The sequence below is a fragment of the Cyrtonyx montezumae genome, unplaced genomic scaffold (genome assembly GCF_038088225.1).
Source record: "Cyrtonyx montezumae isolate F1298 unplaced genomic scaffold, pur_monq_1.0 scaffold_30, whole genome shotgun sequence".
Lineage (NCBI taxonomy): Eukaryota > Metazoa > Chordata > Aves > Galliformes > Odontophoridae > Cyrtonyx > Cyrtonyx montezumae.
In genome coordinates, this window is record NW_027072035.1 from 7,337,495 (window position 1) to 7,358,450 (window position 20,956).

The 20,956-nt window shown below is 35.8% G+C and overlaps 1 protein-coding gene across 1 annotated transcript in view; it reads right to left on the reverse strand.

Moving 5' to 3' along the window:
* Positions 1 to 20,956, reverse strand: part of EFNA5 (ephrin A5) — a 207,641-nt gene that overhangs the window by 28,198 nt on the left and 158,487 nt on the right. Inside the window, exon 2 of the mRNA XM_065744237.1 lies at positions 8,907 to 9,199. Within this exon, the coding sequence (XP_065600309.1) occupies positions 8,907 to 9,199 (293 nt within the window). The remainder of the gene's footprint in view (positions 1 to 8,906; positions 9,200 to 20,956) is intronic.

Consider the following 20,956-nt stretch of genomic DNA (forward strand, 5'->3'; position numbering starts at 1 on the left):
AATGTAAGTTAAGTCATTCTGGTGTATTTTTCCCTGAACACATTCTGAGCACCATTAGGACTGAATTGTCAGGGCTCTTTAAATTGATTAATATACTGCCATTCTGATTACCCTTCAAATAATTAAGATCATTTCACCCCCAGAAGATCAGCAACAGTAACGTTATTCCCCATATCCATCATCAGGAGCTTGGTTACTTTTGTGCATAGAGATATGGCAGAATGAGATTCTGATACACCTTCAAGCCATTCTTAATTCCCTAAAGCAGTGCTGTATCTAGCTGGTTATACTACTTAATTCTTTAAATATTAAATATCCATGATGTAAAGGGGAAGCCAGGGAGATTTCAGAGGCAGTAAAAATCTCATTTGGTGAACTATATAGATCTCAGGATGACCTACTACTGTCCTAAGGGAAAGTGGAAACATTTGGAAGTCTGAAAAGATTCTTCTGATTTACTTTTTTTTCTGGTCATTTCTGAATACGCTGTTTAAAGGAAAAAGATCTTATTCTATGTAGTTTATGTTGACTTGCTATGAATCTTGGGACATAACAATATTAACTGCATGTGGTCATTTTGAGCCCTAGAAGCATGCCCACCCTGTCTGAAAAGTTTTTTATTACAAGGAAATAAAATAAAAAAGCACTGAGAATTCCAAAATATTATCCTATTTTACAGCTCCCTCTAATTTCAGAATGATAGGTAGTTTTAGAAACAAATTTATTTCTTTTAGATCGAAGTATTTAAACTTTTTTTAAAAGTTTAAAAATTTATAAAATTTGGAGCTCACTGTTGAATTCTTAAGAAACAAAGATATCAGACAATTGTTCAGAAGGCTCAAGCATTTGTTCAGTGAGGGAACTTGGTTTTGGTCTACCAATTCCAGGCACCATATATTCAATTTGTATCATGACAGAGACAGTGTGAGCAAAGAAAGTGCTGCCTTCATGAGTTAATCTGAGGAACAGGAAGACTAACATGCTGATGACATGGAGGCAATGAAGTACAACACTGTTATTCCAAATGTCACTGGTACGTTATTTCCATTTCTGATGGCATCCACTCCATGTTACAAAATGCATACTTCCAATACAACAGCTCATTAAACAGGTTTCACTTTGCTCAGAAATCAAATTAGAACAGTTACAGAGTAGTAAGTCTCAGATAATAATTAATAATACTCTCCACTTCTATGAGTTCTTTCATCCAAGGAATCTACATGCTTCACCTTATTAATCTCATAACACAGTACTGAAGTACCACCGCAAAAGAGCCTCACCTACCACTGAAGTGCAGCCATCTCTGAGATGTGAAGTCGTAGCTGTTGAACATCGAAACTGATTTAAAGCAAGGATTGATGAATAGTCCATCTGCACAAAAGACTGAAAGGGCTGTATGCAATTCACTCAGTTCTACTTCTAGGAGAAAACAGGATTTGCATACTGGAGAGGAAATTGCAATAGGATTTTTATAAGAACTGCAAATGTTGATAATTAGTCTAATCCACAGATATCAGAATAAAACATTTAATCACCATTTCCTCTCAGGTAGATGAGTCACATAGATCCTTATCAAGTTTCTAATGCTCATTGGAGATCTTCCATCTGAGGTCTTTTCAATCTACTTTCTTAACCTTTGTGATTTGATAATCACATATTTATTTTAAATACATGCTTTATTTTCTGACAGAATGAACTGATCCTCTGCCTGCAAATTAGATAACAAGAAAAAAAGGACAGGGGAATAAAAAGCCAGCTTCTCACCCCTTCTGGCTAGAGGCACTCCCTTATTCTTCTAATGTCCACTACCTGTATTTCTGTAGAAAACAGTGTAAGTCACTTGTCTTCATGCAGAGGTTAAGATCTTATACACTATGCTCATAAGACAGCTTTCACATTTACAAATGTATGGTGTGGAGGATACAAATGTATCCTCCTATTATATTTATGCTGCTATCATATTCTTAATGGCACTTGAATTTTTTAAGAACATGAATCCAAATCATATTCTTTCAACTTGTTATCTGAAAGACATTTATTCCCTTTGAAAAACTCAAACAATAGAGACCAGCACCTCCACAAGTTCTCTATTCATTTTCCTATATGGATTTCTCCTGAGCCTCAAATTATTCAACAGCTTTTAATGCTCCCTTTGAGGATTTTAACAACACTACCAACGTCAAAATCTATTAGACTCCAGCGATTGTTTCTGCTTTCTTTTTAACAAGACCAACACTTAATTCTTCTGATGCTTTCTAAAAGAAACCAGTCCTTTAATCTATACACTAGGCTAAGCATGAATTCCCTTTTTAAGGTCACCTTCCTTGTCTGTCTAATGTTATCACACAAAAATATTTTTAAAGTACACATTTATCAAACCATTTCAATTGCTTTGATTTCATTCAGAACATCTTGAGTGATTCTGGTAAACCAACTATCAAAGCAGGATTTGTAGTAGAGTGGCATATCTGAGCCTCACTTCTGTCAAAATAGAATCAGTGTTTACGCTGATCAGATCTTGATTGAAAGGTTAATGAAGGGCCTCACAATAAACAACATTTCCCCCAAAGAAACATGCAATTAACACTTTAAAAATGTTTGTAAATCCTTCAGCATCCCTGAACAACATTCTTTAGTTAACCTTCATTTATTAGCTTTTGGTGCAAACTCAAACGTTTGGAGAGAGAGTTCCAAAAGGGATCTTCAGACCTTGAGTGTTCAACAAGAAAAGAAAAATGCAAAGACCAGCAGTACCCACATTAACTAACACCTGTGGAACTGAAGACTCACTGAAAGGCAAAACCAATTTTCACACTGAAAGCAAAATATCTGCTACTTAAGCCAACCACAGCCACTGGTAGAAACAATTTTTAATAAAAGTTTAGCCTAGGAAGTAACTACAGTGACTCTGCTGCCTCCAATAGAAGCATGCCAAGATTCACCATAAATCTGCTCTACTCATTTCTCTAGAGCTGACATAAAACCGCACTTTCTAATGTTTTAGTCCAAGCTTTGCCCAATGTCAAAGTTTAGACTTTGAGTGCTAAGAATTACAGATTCAAAGAGATAAAGAATATCCCAAACCAAGCTTCTAACAGTCTATATATTATTTATATGTGGGAAGACAGCAATAACAAACAGAAATAAAACTAAAAAACACCACCAACAAATGCAACAAACAGAAAACATCCCAACAACAAAAAACACAACTAAGAATGTCCAAAGCTCACAGCATCCCTAAGAACTAGATACTTTTTCTTACAATTAATTAACCTTTCACACAATTCCAAACTGTACTCAACTCAAGAGCAAAATAAACTGTTTTTAAGTATGAATAGACTAATTTTGTCCATGGGTATTGATCAAGAACTCAAAAAGAGATTTAGCCAAGGACTGTGTAAAGATAACTTGTACTGGCAGTCCATAATCTCACAATTACAAGGGCTGCTGGGAAAGCAGCGCCTCCAATTTTATTCTGTTGGCTTATAACAGGCAGATGTTGGTGGTATGACAGTAGAGGTGGAACCTTCCTGTCAATATTCCACTACATGACAGATGGCAGCAGAGAGGCGGTCTGACAAAATGGTGTCTGACATGGAAGGTCATATGAAGCAAAGGTGTGTAATGAATTCCTCCATGTGGAAAAAATTTCCACTGATGTTCACCAATGCTTACTGAGTGTGTATGAAAATCAAACAGTGGATGTGAGCACAGTGAGGTGGTGGTGGGTGGTGTGTTTCCCCATTGTCAATGCTGGGTCACACCTGCTGGTACTGATTTTTATGAGTACAGCATGCAGACTCCTGCTCATTGCTGGTGAATATGCATAGCTAATGGCAGTTACTATGCTGAAAAAAAACCCAAAACATTTTATAGCTGAGAGTTTGTTAAGATGGCAATTGAAAGATATTCTAGGTTCCTAGTAACAGAAAGAATTATGAAGTGTGTTAATTTCCATTAAAAGAGGTCAGTGCATTTCCTTTGCTAACTCCTGGTATGCATTAGGCATACTTAAAATTCCCAGCTTTGAAGTAGACTTCTAAACTTTGTTTCATAATTATCTTTAATAACCAAAAATCCCTGCCACAACCACCACTACCATGAAGCAGTGACAATTTCATACTCTTCTCCCTTTCCAGGAATACAGAGTTGGTGCCACCTAGAGAAAATATTTCAGTATTTTATTATGACAAATATCTCAGGTGCAGAGAATAGAAGCTATGCAACGGTAAGAATTGTAAAATACACTCATAGAAGCTCAATTACAGACCTTATTACTATTAAATAACTACCTAGTTAACAGGCAGAAGGTAGAGAGAACTGGAGGTATAATAAACACTCTTGTCTGCTACACTTTTTTCTCTCATATCTTCTGAGTCACAAGTCACCAGAGGCATGCAGGTGGTTATAGAGAGATGGTCCAGCTACCAGGTTGGTGAAAACTGACATCAGGATTCAAATAGTCCCACAGTTCTTGTAATGTACTGGGTCACCTTCCAGTCACAGAGACTAAACTGAAGAAGCACAATTTTGTATTTGAAATTCTGAGAATTACCTTCCCAAGAAGAAGCAAATACATCAGTGTGAAATGTCATTTTAATAAAAGCCCACAGGAGAGATGAGTCAGAAGTTTCAGGAAAATAAGGAACAAATGCAGAGAAACAAAGACAATGGTGAACAAAGACAAATTTTAAGAAAATCAAGGGTCAAATTGGTAACAGTTTCCCCAGAAATATATTTCTGGGGAAAAGGAATACAGGACAGCTGTATTAAGAAAACAAACAACAAAACAACAACAACAGAAAAAAGCCCACCTGTATTTAAATCTCTTAACTTCAACTTTACAAACTCAGTTTCTTGATTTAATCACAAATTTAAGATCTATAAAAATATATTTTTAACCATAATTAAATTCCCATGAGCACACTACCCTGTTGTGATCAGGAGCAATATCATTACAACAAATGGTTCCTGAACCAACCATCAAAAGCTTCATAAAAATAAATGATATAAAACTAAAAAGAAATATACTAAAAAGATTACAAAACAAAACAAAACAAACAAAAAAAAGCACCACAGGTAAGGCAAGAAGATTGTTAAAGGATGAAAGGAGCTGTATTTCTCAGTAAGTATGAAGAAAGAACCATTTAAGGTGCATTTGGAGAACTTTCATGTAAAGTTCGCTAACAGCTAGTGAAATCTTTCAAAATCTTGCAGAGCAGAAGAATGCAGCAGCAAGACTGAAGACCTATGAACATATCTGGTCCCTCTATAGAAAAGTGTGTAAGTGTATACAGTTGACAATAGTCACAATGACCAAATTACTATGTAAACAATACATGTAAAAACTTGGAGTATCAGATAAAAAAACAGCATGGATTTGTGAAGGAAGAAAACATCAAATACTGAATTCTGTGATGGAATAACTGGGTTGATGTCAAAAAAAGGAAATCAAATGCTACAGCTTAATATTAGTACAGCTTCTGACACTCTGTCTGAGATACATTACTCACAAGAAAAGAACAATGTGAATAAAATCAAGCAAGGAGCTTGGTTTCAAAACTGCTGTCAAGATTCAGTATTAATCAGTACCAGTTTAGTTATAGCTGCGTCTTTGTCTTTTCATTTTATTAGCTCTGACTGTGTAATTGCCAAGCTATTACTGATATTTTATTCCACATATATAACATTAATAAAAATAAGAAAACCTATAATTAGGTAATGAAAATGAAAACAAACCCCTCACTTTTAATTATATAACATTATACATTTAATTATCTTTTTTTTTTCCCCTTGTTTGCTTTTGTGTTCATTCTCCCTTGGATGGTAACACATCTTAACACAACTTGCAAACTCAAACTTCTTCATTCCAAACTACATTAAAATCACATTTATACCACTAAGTATTTAGTTTCTGGTTTTGGTATATTTTAGTGACACCTGTTCATTAATATTATTTTGTCTGTTCTCAGGCCAACATACAATAACTTCAGTAACTGTATCCTAAGAACTAAGAGAAAATTGAGACTTGGGAATTAATTATTTACTTTCCCCCAGTATGCACTACCTAAGTAAATAAAGATTATTTTCTCTCAAAATATTTAATAAACTTTTCTTCTACTATCAAAAATAAGATTGATCAGAACTTGTTGACTGCATACTTACAATGCAGAATTCACTTCTTCAATGGTTATTTGAAATCAGAAAGCTAGATTTTACTGGCACTGTATTTTCTTGAATGGCCATGCAAAGAAGGAGATTCAAGTTCATCTAAACAACACATGAAAGCGTGGCTTAAGAAATAAAAGTGAATTTTTCAGAAACCAACAGTTCAGAAAAGAGTCTGTGATTGTTTTCAAATTACTGCATTTCCTGAAAAGGATGGAAAATAGAGACACATTACCTTAAAAAGTAAAGCTAGAAGACTTTTAGAAAACACCAAACAGACAGTAATTAAGTAAAAAACCTAACCGGCCACTTAATACTTTGTCTTCCCACAAGTCTAGACTACATGACTTATTCTGTATCCTTTAATAGAACACAGCAGGTTATACAGCGAGTCTTCCTTCCTCCAGCAGGGAGGGCAAAGGTTTAAGATACGCTGAGGAAAGGAACTTCACTGGCTAAGAAGTGATTTCCTTATCATGCAAATACAGGGAGGTAGTAAAGGCAGTTTCTGTAGCCTGCACTAGAGCCTGCTGACTATTTTGATGAAGAAATAAGGAATAATATTTCACCATCTTATTGCTCTAGCACAGACCAGGAGAAAAACATACCACAATGACAACTCTTCCCAGAACAACTATGCTTTTAATTGCTTTCTGTTCCCTGTAACAACTGCATCATCAATTTTATTCTCAGCAGTCCAAAGGCTGAGAAATACTTAAGAAAAATAAAATAAATAAATAAATAAATAAAGAGAGAGAGAGAGAAATGAAGGAAAAATGTCTTTGTGTTTCAGAAATATGGCTGTAAGTTAATTTCAGTGACAACCAGGACTATAAGATACTAGTAAACAAGTATCTCTTAGCTGCTAGTTTTCTGTTATTTTATCCTTCATTAAAAAATAACTCAGTCTAAACTCAGTAGAATATCATAAAACTCTTCATATTTTAAACCATTTTGGAACAATTATTTTGAAGGGAACCCTTGACAGTTAAATGAGGCAGTTAAATGAATGTTAGAGAATATGCCTAATGATGTTTAGGAAATATTAAGTTTAACCAGAAATAAGGAAAACCAGGAATAAGTGCCCTAGGTGTATTTTAATTATAATATCTTGCTTGAGAATTCAATGTGCTTTGTCTATCTAACAATGAACCTATTAGCTAGATAGACCAAGTTGAGATTTCCCTTTTCTTTCTATATTTCTATTTCTATAAGTATTTCTGTATTTATTATTGCTTCGCTTATGCTAACAAATACTGCTGTCATCCTTGTCCTATACTATGATAAATATCATTTCTTAGATTAAGTATGCCCACTTGCTTTAATGATGATGATCAGGAACTGAATAAAAAACAAAGAAATACATAAAAATCCAGTGTCCACAGGAGCCTAATATCAGGGCTTTGAGTAATACGAAACTCCTGCTTAAGTTAATGGAAATGTTTTTCGTGTATGACATGAGTAAGATGAGGCACAAACAAAACAGATTTATTTATCCTAGTCCCCATCACCCTGATATTAACCTATATTAAAAAATCACCATATTTTAAATTGTAAGCAAATAATGATATTATTATCATTATTACTGTGTTTCAGAACAGGAATAACACACTGTTCTGATGCTGAACTGCTACTTATAGGATTTTATTTGCTGGGAGAAAAGGGAGTGAACTGAAAATACTCCACTAGGAATACATTTCTCTACAGATCTAGAAGGGGAGAAGAAAAATCTCTAAGCTAAACAAATGAGGCTGAAAAGCAGGAATCATACATACTCAGTTTCCCTGGTGAAATGAGATGTAAGTTCTGTTTCACGGTAGAAAGGTCAACACCACATATGAGGGCACTATTTATTGGTACCTACTATGATCTACAGCTTTAAAACCTCCAGCTGAACACTAAAAACTACAAAAAGTGTTGCTCAAACAGTCAAAACTCAGTAAGACGTGCAAGATTTAGGTATGAAACAAATTGTTGACACAAGATCTTAGTAGGGGGATCAATAAAATATGACAGCTGCAGCAGTGGTAACTGCATGGAGAGGGCAGGGCACCAGTCAGCTCTTCCCCAGGGCTTGAAGCTCCCCAGCTGCTGTACCGTGCCAGCTGGGTTCCCAGTGTCTGGCACAGAGTGAATGCACAGGTGAAGCTTGGTGCTACAACAGCTGGCCTTAGGAAGTCACCACTTCAAATACTCCTGGGCTATGAACATCAGATCAGCAGGTATACTGCTCACAAGCAACACAGACCTCACTCCTGAGGGATGATAAACTTTACAAAGACAAGAATACTTGAATATTTGAGCAAGTAAGAAATTCTTGTATCAGAAATTATCTGATACAAGAATATCTGAGCAAGTAAGAAACTCCAGGAATTACACACATGAAGAACTAATTATTTTTCTTATTTGTGGGGAAAGCTTCCACAGTTCCCTTCTTGCATCCTTCTCTGCTTCAGCATATTGCAGTAAACGTAGCAGCACAATGTGCTTTAAAAAGTTAGCCACAGTTCAGTGAACAGGCTGACATGCTATTTCATGTGAGTAAAGAAGCTGTGATTTAATCTCATTTCCACAAGCTAGATTCCTAGCTAATATATTTGGGGATACTTAAGCCTACATTCACTGCAAAACAACTGCACTATACAGTTTGGCCCTCAGCATGTCCACAGAGTATAGGTGAAAAACTAGCTGCATTTCTTGCATCTCCTAAGCAACAATGGTAAATCTCCTATACTCACAGATGTAGAAATACTCCCGGCCTGGCCTGAACTCAAATCCTAGTGAGAAGGGTGTGAAGAGCTGGAATTTTTCTGAGAACTTCAGTGGTCCATTCGGGGAGTGTGGCCGATTGCACTCCCACCTCTTGAACCCTTTGGAAATGTGATCGCAGGAGCTGTAGCCATCAAAGTTCACCATGTACAGAACATAGCGTTCGGTCTTATCTTCTGGCACCGAATCTTCATAGTGAGGGCAGAATACATCCAGGTAGTCGTTGATGCACACATCAATGTGGTAGTCACCCTGCTGGAATCTGAAACCAAAGCAAGAGTTCAGATATTAGCACAGTTAATGCACAACAACTATGTTGCAGGATAATATTTTCATGAAAGAGAATCACTAATAGCACCTCACATCACACCACTTGTACATGTTCAGTCTTAACTCTAACTCTTCAAACTCACTATTGGTATCAGAGACCGTTAATGCAGGACTACAGCTCTATGACATCCTGAATAAAGGTTTTGTCTATCCTATAACGAAGTGAATGTTTTCCTAAAGCACACTAAGTTATATACTAGCTCTCTTTATGGTTTATTGAATAAACAAAGTATTTGCCCTTTACTTATTTATTAAAAGAAAAAAAAAAAAAAAAGGAGAACAAAGCTAAAAGAAACAAAGAACCCAGAACTGTATCAGCCTCACCAAATCAATGTCTATACAAACATCTTAATACGCAGAAAAAATAAGTAACCCAGGTTTATCTTCTTCCGAGTCAGGCCGCAGTCTTCTTTGTATTGAAAGCTGACTTGACTAGGAGAACTTTTATTTACAAGAGCAGAAACAGGTTTACTTTCTTCATGATTAGCAGCAAGTTTGTCAAGATGCAAAGGAAAATCTGTATTGCTTTTTTACGATTTTTGAAAAGCACTGCAACTCTTTTGCCAGAAGTACACGTACTGGAGACACCACTCAGATAAAAGGATTCTGGGATATGAATGATCAGCTCTCAGCCTTACATGACAGGTCTGAATGAGTGCCATCTGAGAAACACAGCACAAAACAGCCCAGATGCACTTCACTGTTATTACTGAGGAGTCCTTATAAGCACAGGATTTTTGTTTTGTTGGGAGGGAAGGTGTCCTTTTCTACCTCTCTGTGTTTCACTTATATTGCTTCTCTAATGGCTGCCAGAGAGTCTGGAAAAAACTATGGGAACAAATTCACTGCCTCCGTGCGAGCTCATGCCTTCATGGACTTAATGATTCCATACAGCAGGTCTGTACGTCTATCAAACTCTTCAAGGCCGCCAAGGAAACCAGGCACTGACCTGCTCCACCTCAGGCCGACTGGGCTACTTGTAGCTTCCCTCTTTCGTGGCTGCAGTTGTCAAGTGTACCACAGAGCAATAAAAAGACAATGACAGATTTAACTATAATACTTCTTTTTAGCTGAGGGGCATATTTTAAACACCTGATGGGCTTGAAATCTGCCATCTGGAGCCTTCTATCTAATTTCAGAGAAAAAGCAATGATCTGCTGGCCCTCCAAGGATAAATTCAGAGTAAACTATACCTTTTCATATCCCTACAATAATTTAGCCTCAATAAAATAGCTTTTTAAAGGGGAAAAAAAAAAACCTGAACACGCATCAAAGCATGATATATCTGTATAATTTCAGCCAGTGCACAGACTCACAGTTCCATTGTGAGACAAGGCAAAGTCTTTCTTAACCACAGCGCTTTCTGGAAAATTCACATTTATCTAAATCACTAGTTAAAAAATGTATTTTTGTACTCCAGTGCTTTCAAAATTTGTCACACAAACGGATATGGTCTTAACACATGAAAAATGTATTGCTTTGAAATTGGTGCCCATTCTCTGTATGAGTTAACAGTACATCATTTCTTACACGTAATTTAAAGGAATATCTTGTTAATTCTGAACAGAAAAGGCTTATTTTGGCAATGTCATCTTTTTTATGTTTGTTTTGGTTGCAATTTTAATTTAAAAAATCATTTAATTTTTAATTAGCATCTAAAATGTTGGTTTTCAAAATAATTGAATAAATAATGTATGCATATATACACATTTATTTTGAACACACAGGTTCCTCACTCTCAAAGACTGCCTCTCATACTGGCCTGTGCCTTCACAATAATGTTCAAACAAGGTTTTGAGAGAGAAACTGGTCAGAACTATAACAAAAACTACATGCAAGTAACTGTAGACATTCAGGATCAGACTGACAATCCTTAATATTGGATATTTACAAAACAAATGACCTCACACAGGCTGTTTCTCTAGACTGCTTTTAAGTCAATGGAAAGAAATACGGACTTTGAGTCCAATTCATCTGACCTATTTAGGCCTACAGTACACTGTGGTGAGATGGATCACACTCCAGGAGCAGCTATTTCTCTCCTTTAACTAAAAGCAGAGTCTAGACAGATATTTCACAGATAGACTCTACACTGTGAATAGCTGAATTTTAAGGGGTGAATCTGACCACACAGACCATGATTACAGGGATTTTAAGCACAGAAAGGCAACTGAATTTGTGATCACATCTTAAATCCATGTTATCAAGGAACCAGTGAGCCATTCTACACAGCACTGCAAACAAAGAACTCATCCGATGCCCTTTTAGTGAAGGGCTTTTATTAAACAAACAAAAATCACAACACAACCTCCCCCTTTGGTCACTGGTGTTTCAGCAGCTTTATTCTTTTTGCTTCTGCCAGTGCTGAGCCAGCTGAATGTCCTGGTCAAGCAGAGCAGCACACAAGGGCAAGAAGCAAGCACTGGCTGCACAGCTGACCTGAGGGTAAAGTACCACAATGTCCCATTCAACCCATTGTCCTTCTCTCCTCTTCTACCCTTCCCTGCTCTGCCAGTACTTTCAGCCCAGGGTCATCTGCAGTAGACAGGATGCATTTACGCTTATGCTTCTAAAAAAAAAGGAGGAGTATGTTATGCATTTTAAGTGATGTGAACTGGATGATCTTAGTTGGTACTGCTGGCATAGCAGTGAACTTGCTTGAGGGAAAACATGTACCAAGGTGTTCTATTAAGCAGATTTGAGCAGTTTCTTCACTCCATGTAGCAACAGCAGTGCTGAAAAGAGGTTATTACCAAGCTAAGAAGCAGAGAACAGGTAATAATTTATTTTTCTCCTCGTAATGTCTTAAAGAGTTCAGTAATCAAGGACTCAGAAGATGCAGAACAAATTTTGTTTTTCCAAACGAGGCTAAAAAATCTGCCTTGTGTGAGATGAAGTGAGTGGAGAAAACCTTCCCATTTCTCTCATTATTGGATGTCTTATTCCTTAAGAGGAACCACAATGGCCTCAGACCTGACCAGGAAGGCGAGGGGTGTCCATTTTTACCTCACAGCAAGTCATCAGCTCAGACTCCTTCAAGTTATTAAAAGAAAAATAGTCCAGAAATACATTTCTGATAATTTTAAATTACATCCAAGAGGAAAACATGTAACATTTACAGCTGAAAACCTCTTAGTAGAGCAAAGTCAGGTATTAAAATGAAACAAAAGTTTAACTTCAAGTGAAATCTTTTAACAGTGACTGGATATATACTGTTGAAGAATGCAACACATAAAGGCACGGTATAATCTGTTCACATATATATATTTAAAGATGACAGGAAAAGAATTTCCTGTAGACTGTATTTAAGGCATAATAATTTTCTCCCTTTCACAAGCCTCTTTCAACACAGAATGGAAAGCTCACTTTTCAACATTTCTCTAGCAATGCTGCTGACATTCTTTGCCTTTCCTCAGCTGTGCATCTCCTGTCTTAAGAGATGCTCATGTGGGCACTCGTGAGCTCCTAGATAATTTGGATTCATATAAATCCCATCATGAAGAAGAAAACAGTGCTCTATAGATTTCCAGGACAGAATGCAGCGGTGTGATAGAAATGAACTGAAAAGTCTTCCCCGAAACTCAGACAGGGTCTACAAATCTTGCAAATGTTATCATCTGTCTCCCTGCAGGAACAGTAAAACACAGCTATTCCTCAAACACAATTAACCTTCATTTTGTGTCAGATACCGTTCAAACAGTGTCTGGGAAACTTGCTCATTAGAAAGCTAGCTATTAAGCAGTCGGACTAGATAAGCTATTTTGAACTCATAGAGTTAAGTAGCTTCTAAACCTGAACATTACCATAACCAATAACCATCAGCTTGCTACTCAAAACTTGCATACAGCTTCTAGCAAAGACAGTCATACCAATGTTTCTGAGCTAAAATATCCAGGATGGAAAGAATGAAATTCATGGCAACTTTAAGTGGGAAACTGTAAGTCTAGCAAAATATTTTCTATGTAATTTTATCTTCTATGATTTGTTTATCTGCTAATGCAGAAGGAATACACAATCTCTGTGCACGATTTTCTTCATAATTTTAAGTTCTGAAGCATATGTGACATTTTAAATTCAGTAGCTCTGCTGGTCACTGAAACAAGTGACAATTTATTTAAAAATAGATATTTAGAATGCAACAACAGTTTTGTTTGTTGGGTTTTGTTTCTTTATTCTTTTCTTTCTTGAAATAAACACTATAAAAACCTAGTTTAAAAACAGCACAAATAACACTAATTGCCCATTATCATTTAGATAGCTAAAAAATTGCAATAGCTTCTGCTTTTTGCTTCCCATACAAATCTTATTAGTTATATTCTATCAGCCTTCCTGTAAAATCGACATGACAGATGCTCTACTTCAAGATAAGTGTACTGGAAAATTTTCCTTTTACTATGTCAACCTTTCTTTATTTTGAGTCTGTTCTGTAAAATGCATGCAGAAAGGCTTCACCAGGAATCAGAAAAGACTTCAAATAGCTACTTTAACTATGAATTATGAAATTCAGGTCTTCAAGTCTGGCACCAGAAATGATCAAATGCAAATGGCCCTGATTCTGTTGCCTGGATCCTTCACAGCCTGGAACACCAAGGCATAAAGGACAGTGCCACATCTGAATGCCTTATACCAATAGCCCTGCTCTCAAAATATCATCTACAATGCAAAGCAACATAACAAAATTCAGCAGATTGATTTATTATTCACAAGCCATAATTATCCATAGTGTTCAGAGTACAGCAAAAAGATGCTGGTTCTGCTTCCAAAGGAAAGAATGCTTCTGTGAGTAGCACACATGCAACCCCTGCAACTGCTGGATGCTTACCTCCTGCTTTTTACTTCAATGTCTGCTAAGACAATTTCAATTAAATTTAACGGAGACAGAGGTCTCAGAGAATATTGCAGTACTATAAGTATCATGTAAAAAGCAGCCAGGTGAAAAAGAACCAGTAAGTATCCCCAGAAAGACTAACCACCATTAAATGTTATTACAGAACAGCAACATTTCTCACAAATGCTCTAGCCACAGGAAAAGCTTAACCTGGAAAAATATTGAAATAGGTTGAAAATTCAGTTTATATCTGTCAGCTAGTTATGAGACTGTTTGGTTAATTTATTAATAATGTATAAAGTAGGTATTTGCATACACAATGCACAGATAAGTATTTGTAAATGCAATAAAACATCAAATACGTTCACTTTCCACAAAGCATAAACGTCCTTTAAAACAACATTTTAATTGCTCTTGGGATATGATGATGTCACTTATTTACCACTCTACACTACCGAATTCACTCACATTTTTTGTTTATGTTTGCAAGCATAGCAGTACATTGCACCATCCTAAACTCTACACCTACAGCAGAGTAACTAGTGCCTCTTTATTCTTTGTTCTCCTAGGCAGTCCAAGCCCTCTCGTTTCAAGTAACTTAAAGCTGCTGCTGTGCGATGGGGGGAAATCTTGTGGCTGTTAATTATCTGAGGGGTTGTGGGATTAAGCACACCATTTTACTACAGATCATTCTAAAGATGCTATTTCTGTGGTACACAAAAATAACCTCTTTAATGCTTTTCTGCTCTTATACTGGCTCTGTTACAACATTTAATAAACTCTGTTCCCATAGCTGTACTGACACCAACAATGATTCTGATGTACAAACAATGAAGTAATCAAAGAGCTATTTTAATTTTTGCTCTATTCAAACCAAAAGAAAATTAAACATTTTCCAGATGCTATGAGAAGCGGGTTTGCTAACAGTAGCAAGACAGTGACATTTTAGATCCCTAGCAACGTATTACTATCATGAGTAAGCAAAAGGAGAGAAAAAAAAAAAAAAGAAAGAAAAGAAAAGCAAACAAAAAACAATAACAACAAAACATACAAAGGATGGAAAAAAAAAAACAACCTTATGAAGAACTTGTCTATGACTCTTGGTCCTTAGGTTAAATTTTCACAAGAAAAGCTCAGAATACCCTTAGAAAAGACTCTGTAGGAAGTGAAACACTGACAAAACAAAAGAGAAACAACTAATCAAGGCTGTTGTTCAGAAAAAGCAGTATTCAAAAATTATGCGTAGACAAGACTGGAAGTTAAGTACACAATGCAGAAAGAAACTTATTCTCTTGTCATTAAGTCCTCTATTCAATTACCATTTATTGGAGTAATTAAACACTGGGAAAGGATGCCAGGCTAATTGTTAGATTATGATAATTACACAGCTTTGCTGTGCTACAGCTGATCAAAATAAGATGTGGTCACACGCACTCAGCTAAAGCTTCTCTGCAATCATTGGGCTTCCATGGGAAACTTATTACTATAATAAGGCCACTTATTACTAGTTCATTATCAATCAGGCAGAGAAACTTATTATTTGTAACCTTCATTTTACTTTCCCACCCACTCTCCTGGAACAAGTCTCCCAAAAGGTTGCACCCAGGCCTCTGCCTTTGGCTGGCTCCCTTCCATCACAATTACACAGCTGAGCAGAATCAGGCTCCTGCACTTGACAGACTTCATCACACTCCCAATTACTGGTTCACAGCCAGCTGCAAGAGCCTACCTCATTTCTTGAAAGAGTCAAGTGGTCTCCCTGTGTTTAACTCCACATGTATCTGTCAGAGATTTACCTTTCCCATTTATTCCTATTGTGTCTATCCTGTCTGGGAGATTTTCACACTGCTTAGATTACACCAAAAACAAACACCCCAAACAAACAAATTAGAACAGAACTGTGTTAAGCAGGATTTCATGAGAAAAGCATTGTTATTAAGTAGCTTGCCCCCCTGCAAAATCTCCTGCCCTTATCCCCTTATCTGTCAGCCAATGATACAGGAAAGACATTGTGCTTTAGTGTTAGTTTTCTCCTTGCAAAATAACAGGATTCTGATCAGTTGCCATCCTATCTGATACTTCCTACCACCTATTTAAACAAGACAAGTGTCCTACTATAACGGATATGAGAAGAAACATGAAACAAATCACCTTCAAGTAGCATTCACGTTTTTAAAAGAAAAGAACTATTTAAGTATCGGATAACTTTGAAGAATCAAATAAACATTTGGGGCTAACAAAAGAAACTCACCAAAAAACACCAAGCTCATTACTTTTGTTCTGTCCTGATTCAAAAACTGGACCTTCTGGTAAGGAAAAGTATATGTTCAAGCTTCACTCCAGGACTTCCCTTCTCCATACTTTCAAAGTGGATGGCTACCCAGCAGCTGATCACTTAGAAACTTGTGATTCACCTAGCTTCCAGAAACAAGAAACCTCCTCAAAATCTATCTGGAAAAGTCTTCAACTTTGTGGAAAGAGGAAAAAATAATAAATATCTGTCTATGTTTATCTATATAGACATATCTCTAGAATGATAGAGATATCTATAAATTTAGATATATATATATATAAATAGAAGGTTTATATCTATAAATTTAGATATATATATATAAATAGAAGGTTAAAAATATTAAAATAAGTATTTTCTCTTAATAAAGCTCAATTGTATAAAATTTCCTGATGTTCCTTAAATGAAATACTTCCTCTGTAAAAAGAAGAAAGCCTTTATCTGGATGAGGTTTCTATTAGCTGAATCATGTCAAAAAAAAACCCTGAAATGCCTTGTTTTCTGATTCTTGTGCTGAATAAAAATTTCCTTTGCATGATAAGTTAACAACACATCAAATTTAAAAGTATAGTTTCATCTTTTATTTATTTTTATTCTTTAAAATCCCTTTAAGGAATAAATTGTGCAAAAATGGGTTTAGCCCACTTACTGTTAATAATTTCCTCCTTACACTCATAACTGTGTTTATTTGTACAGCTGGGTCCTATATTGACTTTTTATAGCTGGCACTGCAGAAAGATATATGCTCAGTGATAATGCAAACATTAAAAAATAGAAACTAATTGCTCTTCCCTGAGTAGATATGAGGGAGGGGGGAAATAAACAAATCAACATTTATTTCCCACCTATAAATCTGAGAGTACTCCAGAGATCCTCAACTACTCCAACACTCTCACCCACTTAACTTCCCATCATTCTGCACCTTCTAATCGATGAGCTGGACATTTTTCATTCTGTTTATTAAAACCGTTTCCTCCAACTCTGAATTTTTGAAATGACTTTGGTTCAAAGCTGGCACACAAAATCTTTGCTGGATCCCTCCGAGTTTCTGTCTTGATGCAACTTCTGAAGTGCTCATTGCATGTAGGGGCTTCAGTGGCACAGTCATGCCATGGATGATAAGGGTGGCAAGGGCTTCAAAGTGGCCACAGCATTGATCCCAAGGAGGTTATGCTCTCATTCACAGCTGTCCCAGCTTTGATAGCTTTAATCCCCAAGACTACCTGGCTATTGATTTTCCATTGCTGAGGGCATTTAACTTGCTGAGATGGATGAAGAGAGAAGGAAGGAAGAGAGGGTAAAGAAAGACTTATTATTCTGTCAAAAGCATCACTTAGACATACAGGATAAACTTCAGCACTGAAGACCTAAGTAACATACTCTGAAGGATACCACACCCAAGCAGACACTAAAGGCAGCCTAAGATTCGTTTGTGGAGTTCCTGTCCACACTGTATAAAATGTCTGGGGCTACGCCAGTCCCTTTGTTAAGTTGATTTGTGGACAAAAGCTCATTACTCATGTTCACATTAGTTCTATCCAGGAATACTATTCCAGAGTTTACCAGTAACATTTATCCCACCTTGTCTGAAAGTAGAATGAGGATATCTGGTAATTACTACTCACATAATTTTAAATGTGGTCATCAATATCCTCCAACACATGACTCTCCATTTGTCTATTTTACACACTAACACCATGCAGAGTTATCTGTTTCATCTTTTATTCTGCTATCATGCTTGAAAATACAAAACATACCTCAGCTACCTTTGGACTATGACCAGAAACTCTAGAGGTTGAAGATTCATTAGAAAATCCATCTATTTTAAAATAAGCAAGAAAGTCTTACCTTATGTCTGCTACACACACTTTTCAAGCAGACAGGTTTGGGAGAAAATAATCTATTCATGGTTTAAATTCTTAAAACAAACAAACAAAAAAAATTATTTTTTTGTTTTGTTTTAAACAAACAAACAACACTCCCACAGATATAATAGGTACAAGTACTACTAAAGAGCCCAGACTGGAGCTTTCCAACATGTGTTGACCATGTGCCTAATCCAGAAGACACAGCCTATCAGCCCTGATGGAATGTGATTCTGTGGCTGGTATATGCTAACCCTGCCTGAGGCATGTGCTGACATCTATTAATGGATATGGAGAACAATGCCCTGTCTGCAGAAAGGTCTTGCTTCTCACACTCACAAAATGAAAGAAAAGAACTCCTGCACAAGAAGCATGTTGACCTGTACACTGAATGATAAAGAGTAACTGTAGTCTGTTTCCATGTGGAAGTTTACATAATGCAAATCAGCTTCACAAATTTATTTTCCTGCTGATATATTAAAAGCAGATTACAAAGTGATAGTCAACTCGTATAGACTGAAATCTCCACCTCTTCAATACACCCAGGGAAAAAAGGCTGTATCAATTTGCACCAGTAAATGCATGGGCGGTGTTTGAGAATAAATAGATATTTTGGTGAAAGTGCATAGCTGTTGCATACACACATACAATTGCTTTTCCATTAGAAATGCTTTCCTTCAACATTAAGATATACCTATTTATTATTAATCTCTCAATCTTCCAACAAAATTAGTTTCAAAAGTTTTGAGATCAACCATATCTCAGACATCCTAACAAATCTGTAACTGCTAAAATCTAGACCTTCATTCTACAGTATACGAGTGTATGAAATGAACTTAATCCTTAGGATGTTTCACAGTATTCATATGTTTAATAGATTGGGTATGCTTTAGTAAGCTATGCTCATAACTCCACATCCTCCAGATAAAAAAAAAATGGATACAGACAAAATACAAAATAGCTTGAGTGAAATGTGGAGAGAAAAAAATAAATAAAAATCACAGAGCAAACAGACCTAGAAACATAACAAGAAATTCTAGTATCAAAACAAAAATTGCTGCAAACATGAAAATCCTGTATATACAAACACATTCTCAAAAAGGTACTTCAACTTGCTCAGATGAAAAAAAAAAAAACACCTGAGCAAAAAAACCCAACCTAACCAGATTAGAATGACTAACAAGTATATAAATATATTTGTTGTTAGGAAAGTGCTTCAGTCAATGAATTTATTTCTTGTTACATGATTACTTTGTGGTTACTTAAGAGACCAAGTGGAAAAATACTTTCTTTATTGACTTTGAAACAGTATTTTAGAGAAAGTTCTACAGAGAAATCTAATATTTTTACTGTCTGCCTGTTACCCTTTCATATTAGTCTCTCTCTTTCACTGGAGAAAATGTACTTTAAAGGAGAAATAAACAATCTTATTTTTAGATTACAGATTGAACAAGCACCAAGTGGCAAAGTTATTACTGCTAATTTTTTTTTTTTTTCAATCCTGTGCTTTTCTCAAAAGACAAACAGCATATAGACTGCAATTTTTTTCCATTAGCCTTAATCTTGCTACCCAGATTTTGGACAATGAGACTTAAAATATTTTTACCCTAAGAGAAATTTATCATAAGCTGTGTTAAGTTGTATGAACAACATAGGCCCTGATCTAATGGGTTTCTGTGTTTACCAGCATGATGCAAAAAGCTTTGAACTATAAAATGCCTATTAGAAGGAACATAAGAGATTACAAAGATTACAATCTGATGGGCAACAATTACATTTTTAGAGATTGATAAATACAGAAATCAATACAATCTTAACATTTTTTTTACTTTTTCAGGTTATGAAGCTCACATAATGTGGCTCTCATTACAGGGTTTTGAAATTCTTATCTTTTTCAAGAGTAGCAGAGATAGTTTTTCGATATGTATAAATAAAGCTCAATTTGATAAAAGGTGCAAAACCTGTTCATTTACTTTTATATGTATGTATAATATATTCATATAAAAAAAAGTAAGGAGAGAAAATAAAATGCGTTGCTCTCAAATCAATCAAGAATTTCTGAGAGGTAGAACTGAAGCTATTTTCTTAATTTCCCCATTGCATTTTGCTAAAAGTGATTCCAAATTAATCTTAAATGAATTCCAATTTTCAACCCGTACTGAAATCACTTCACTCAGAACTGAATGATGACCCTGTCTGCATAAAACATAGTTACTATTTTAGAAGTACAGACACTAAGGTTTAAGATAAGAAGCAAGAGTATACCACAGACAAATTAAGGTAAAGGTTTCTTTCCCTTCCCTCTTCTTGTTTCTAACTTATTAAACAGACATCACAAAGCACCTGTCAGGAAGGGACATTAAAGGTCTGGCTATAACTATTACTGTCTATTGGAAAGCTTTTGCATTGTTTCAGATTTTAAAAAGAGCTACTGAGCACATGAACGAATCATTTCATAATTATGCTAAAGTATTAGTTTAACAACAAAGAAAGAACATAAAATGAAACAAAATAAAAATGAAGAAAACAAAATTATTTATAAAATAGGGGTGGCCTATTTTCTACTATGTTTTTTTTTTATTTTCTTATTTTTTTATACATTCAGATGTACCAGACATATCCATGCCCAAACCAATTAAATGCTCAGATCTTCTGTTACTGTTCCACAAGTGCCTTCTGCGTTACCCAGCAGTATTTCATCCTTCT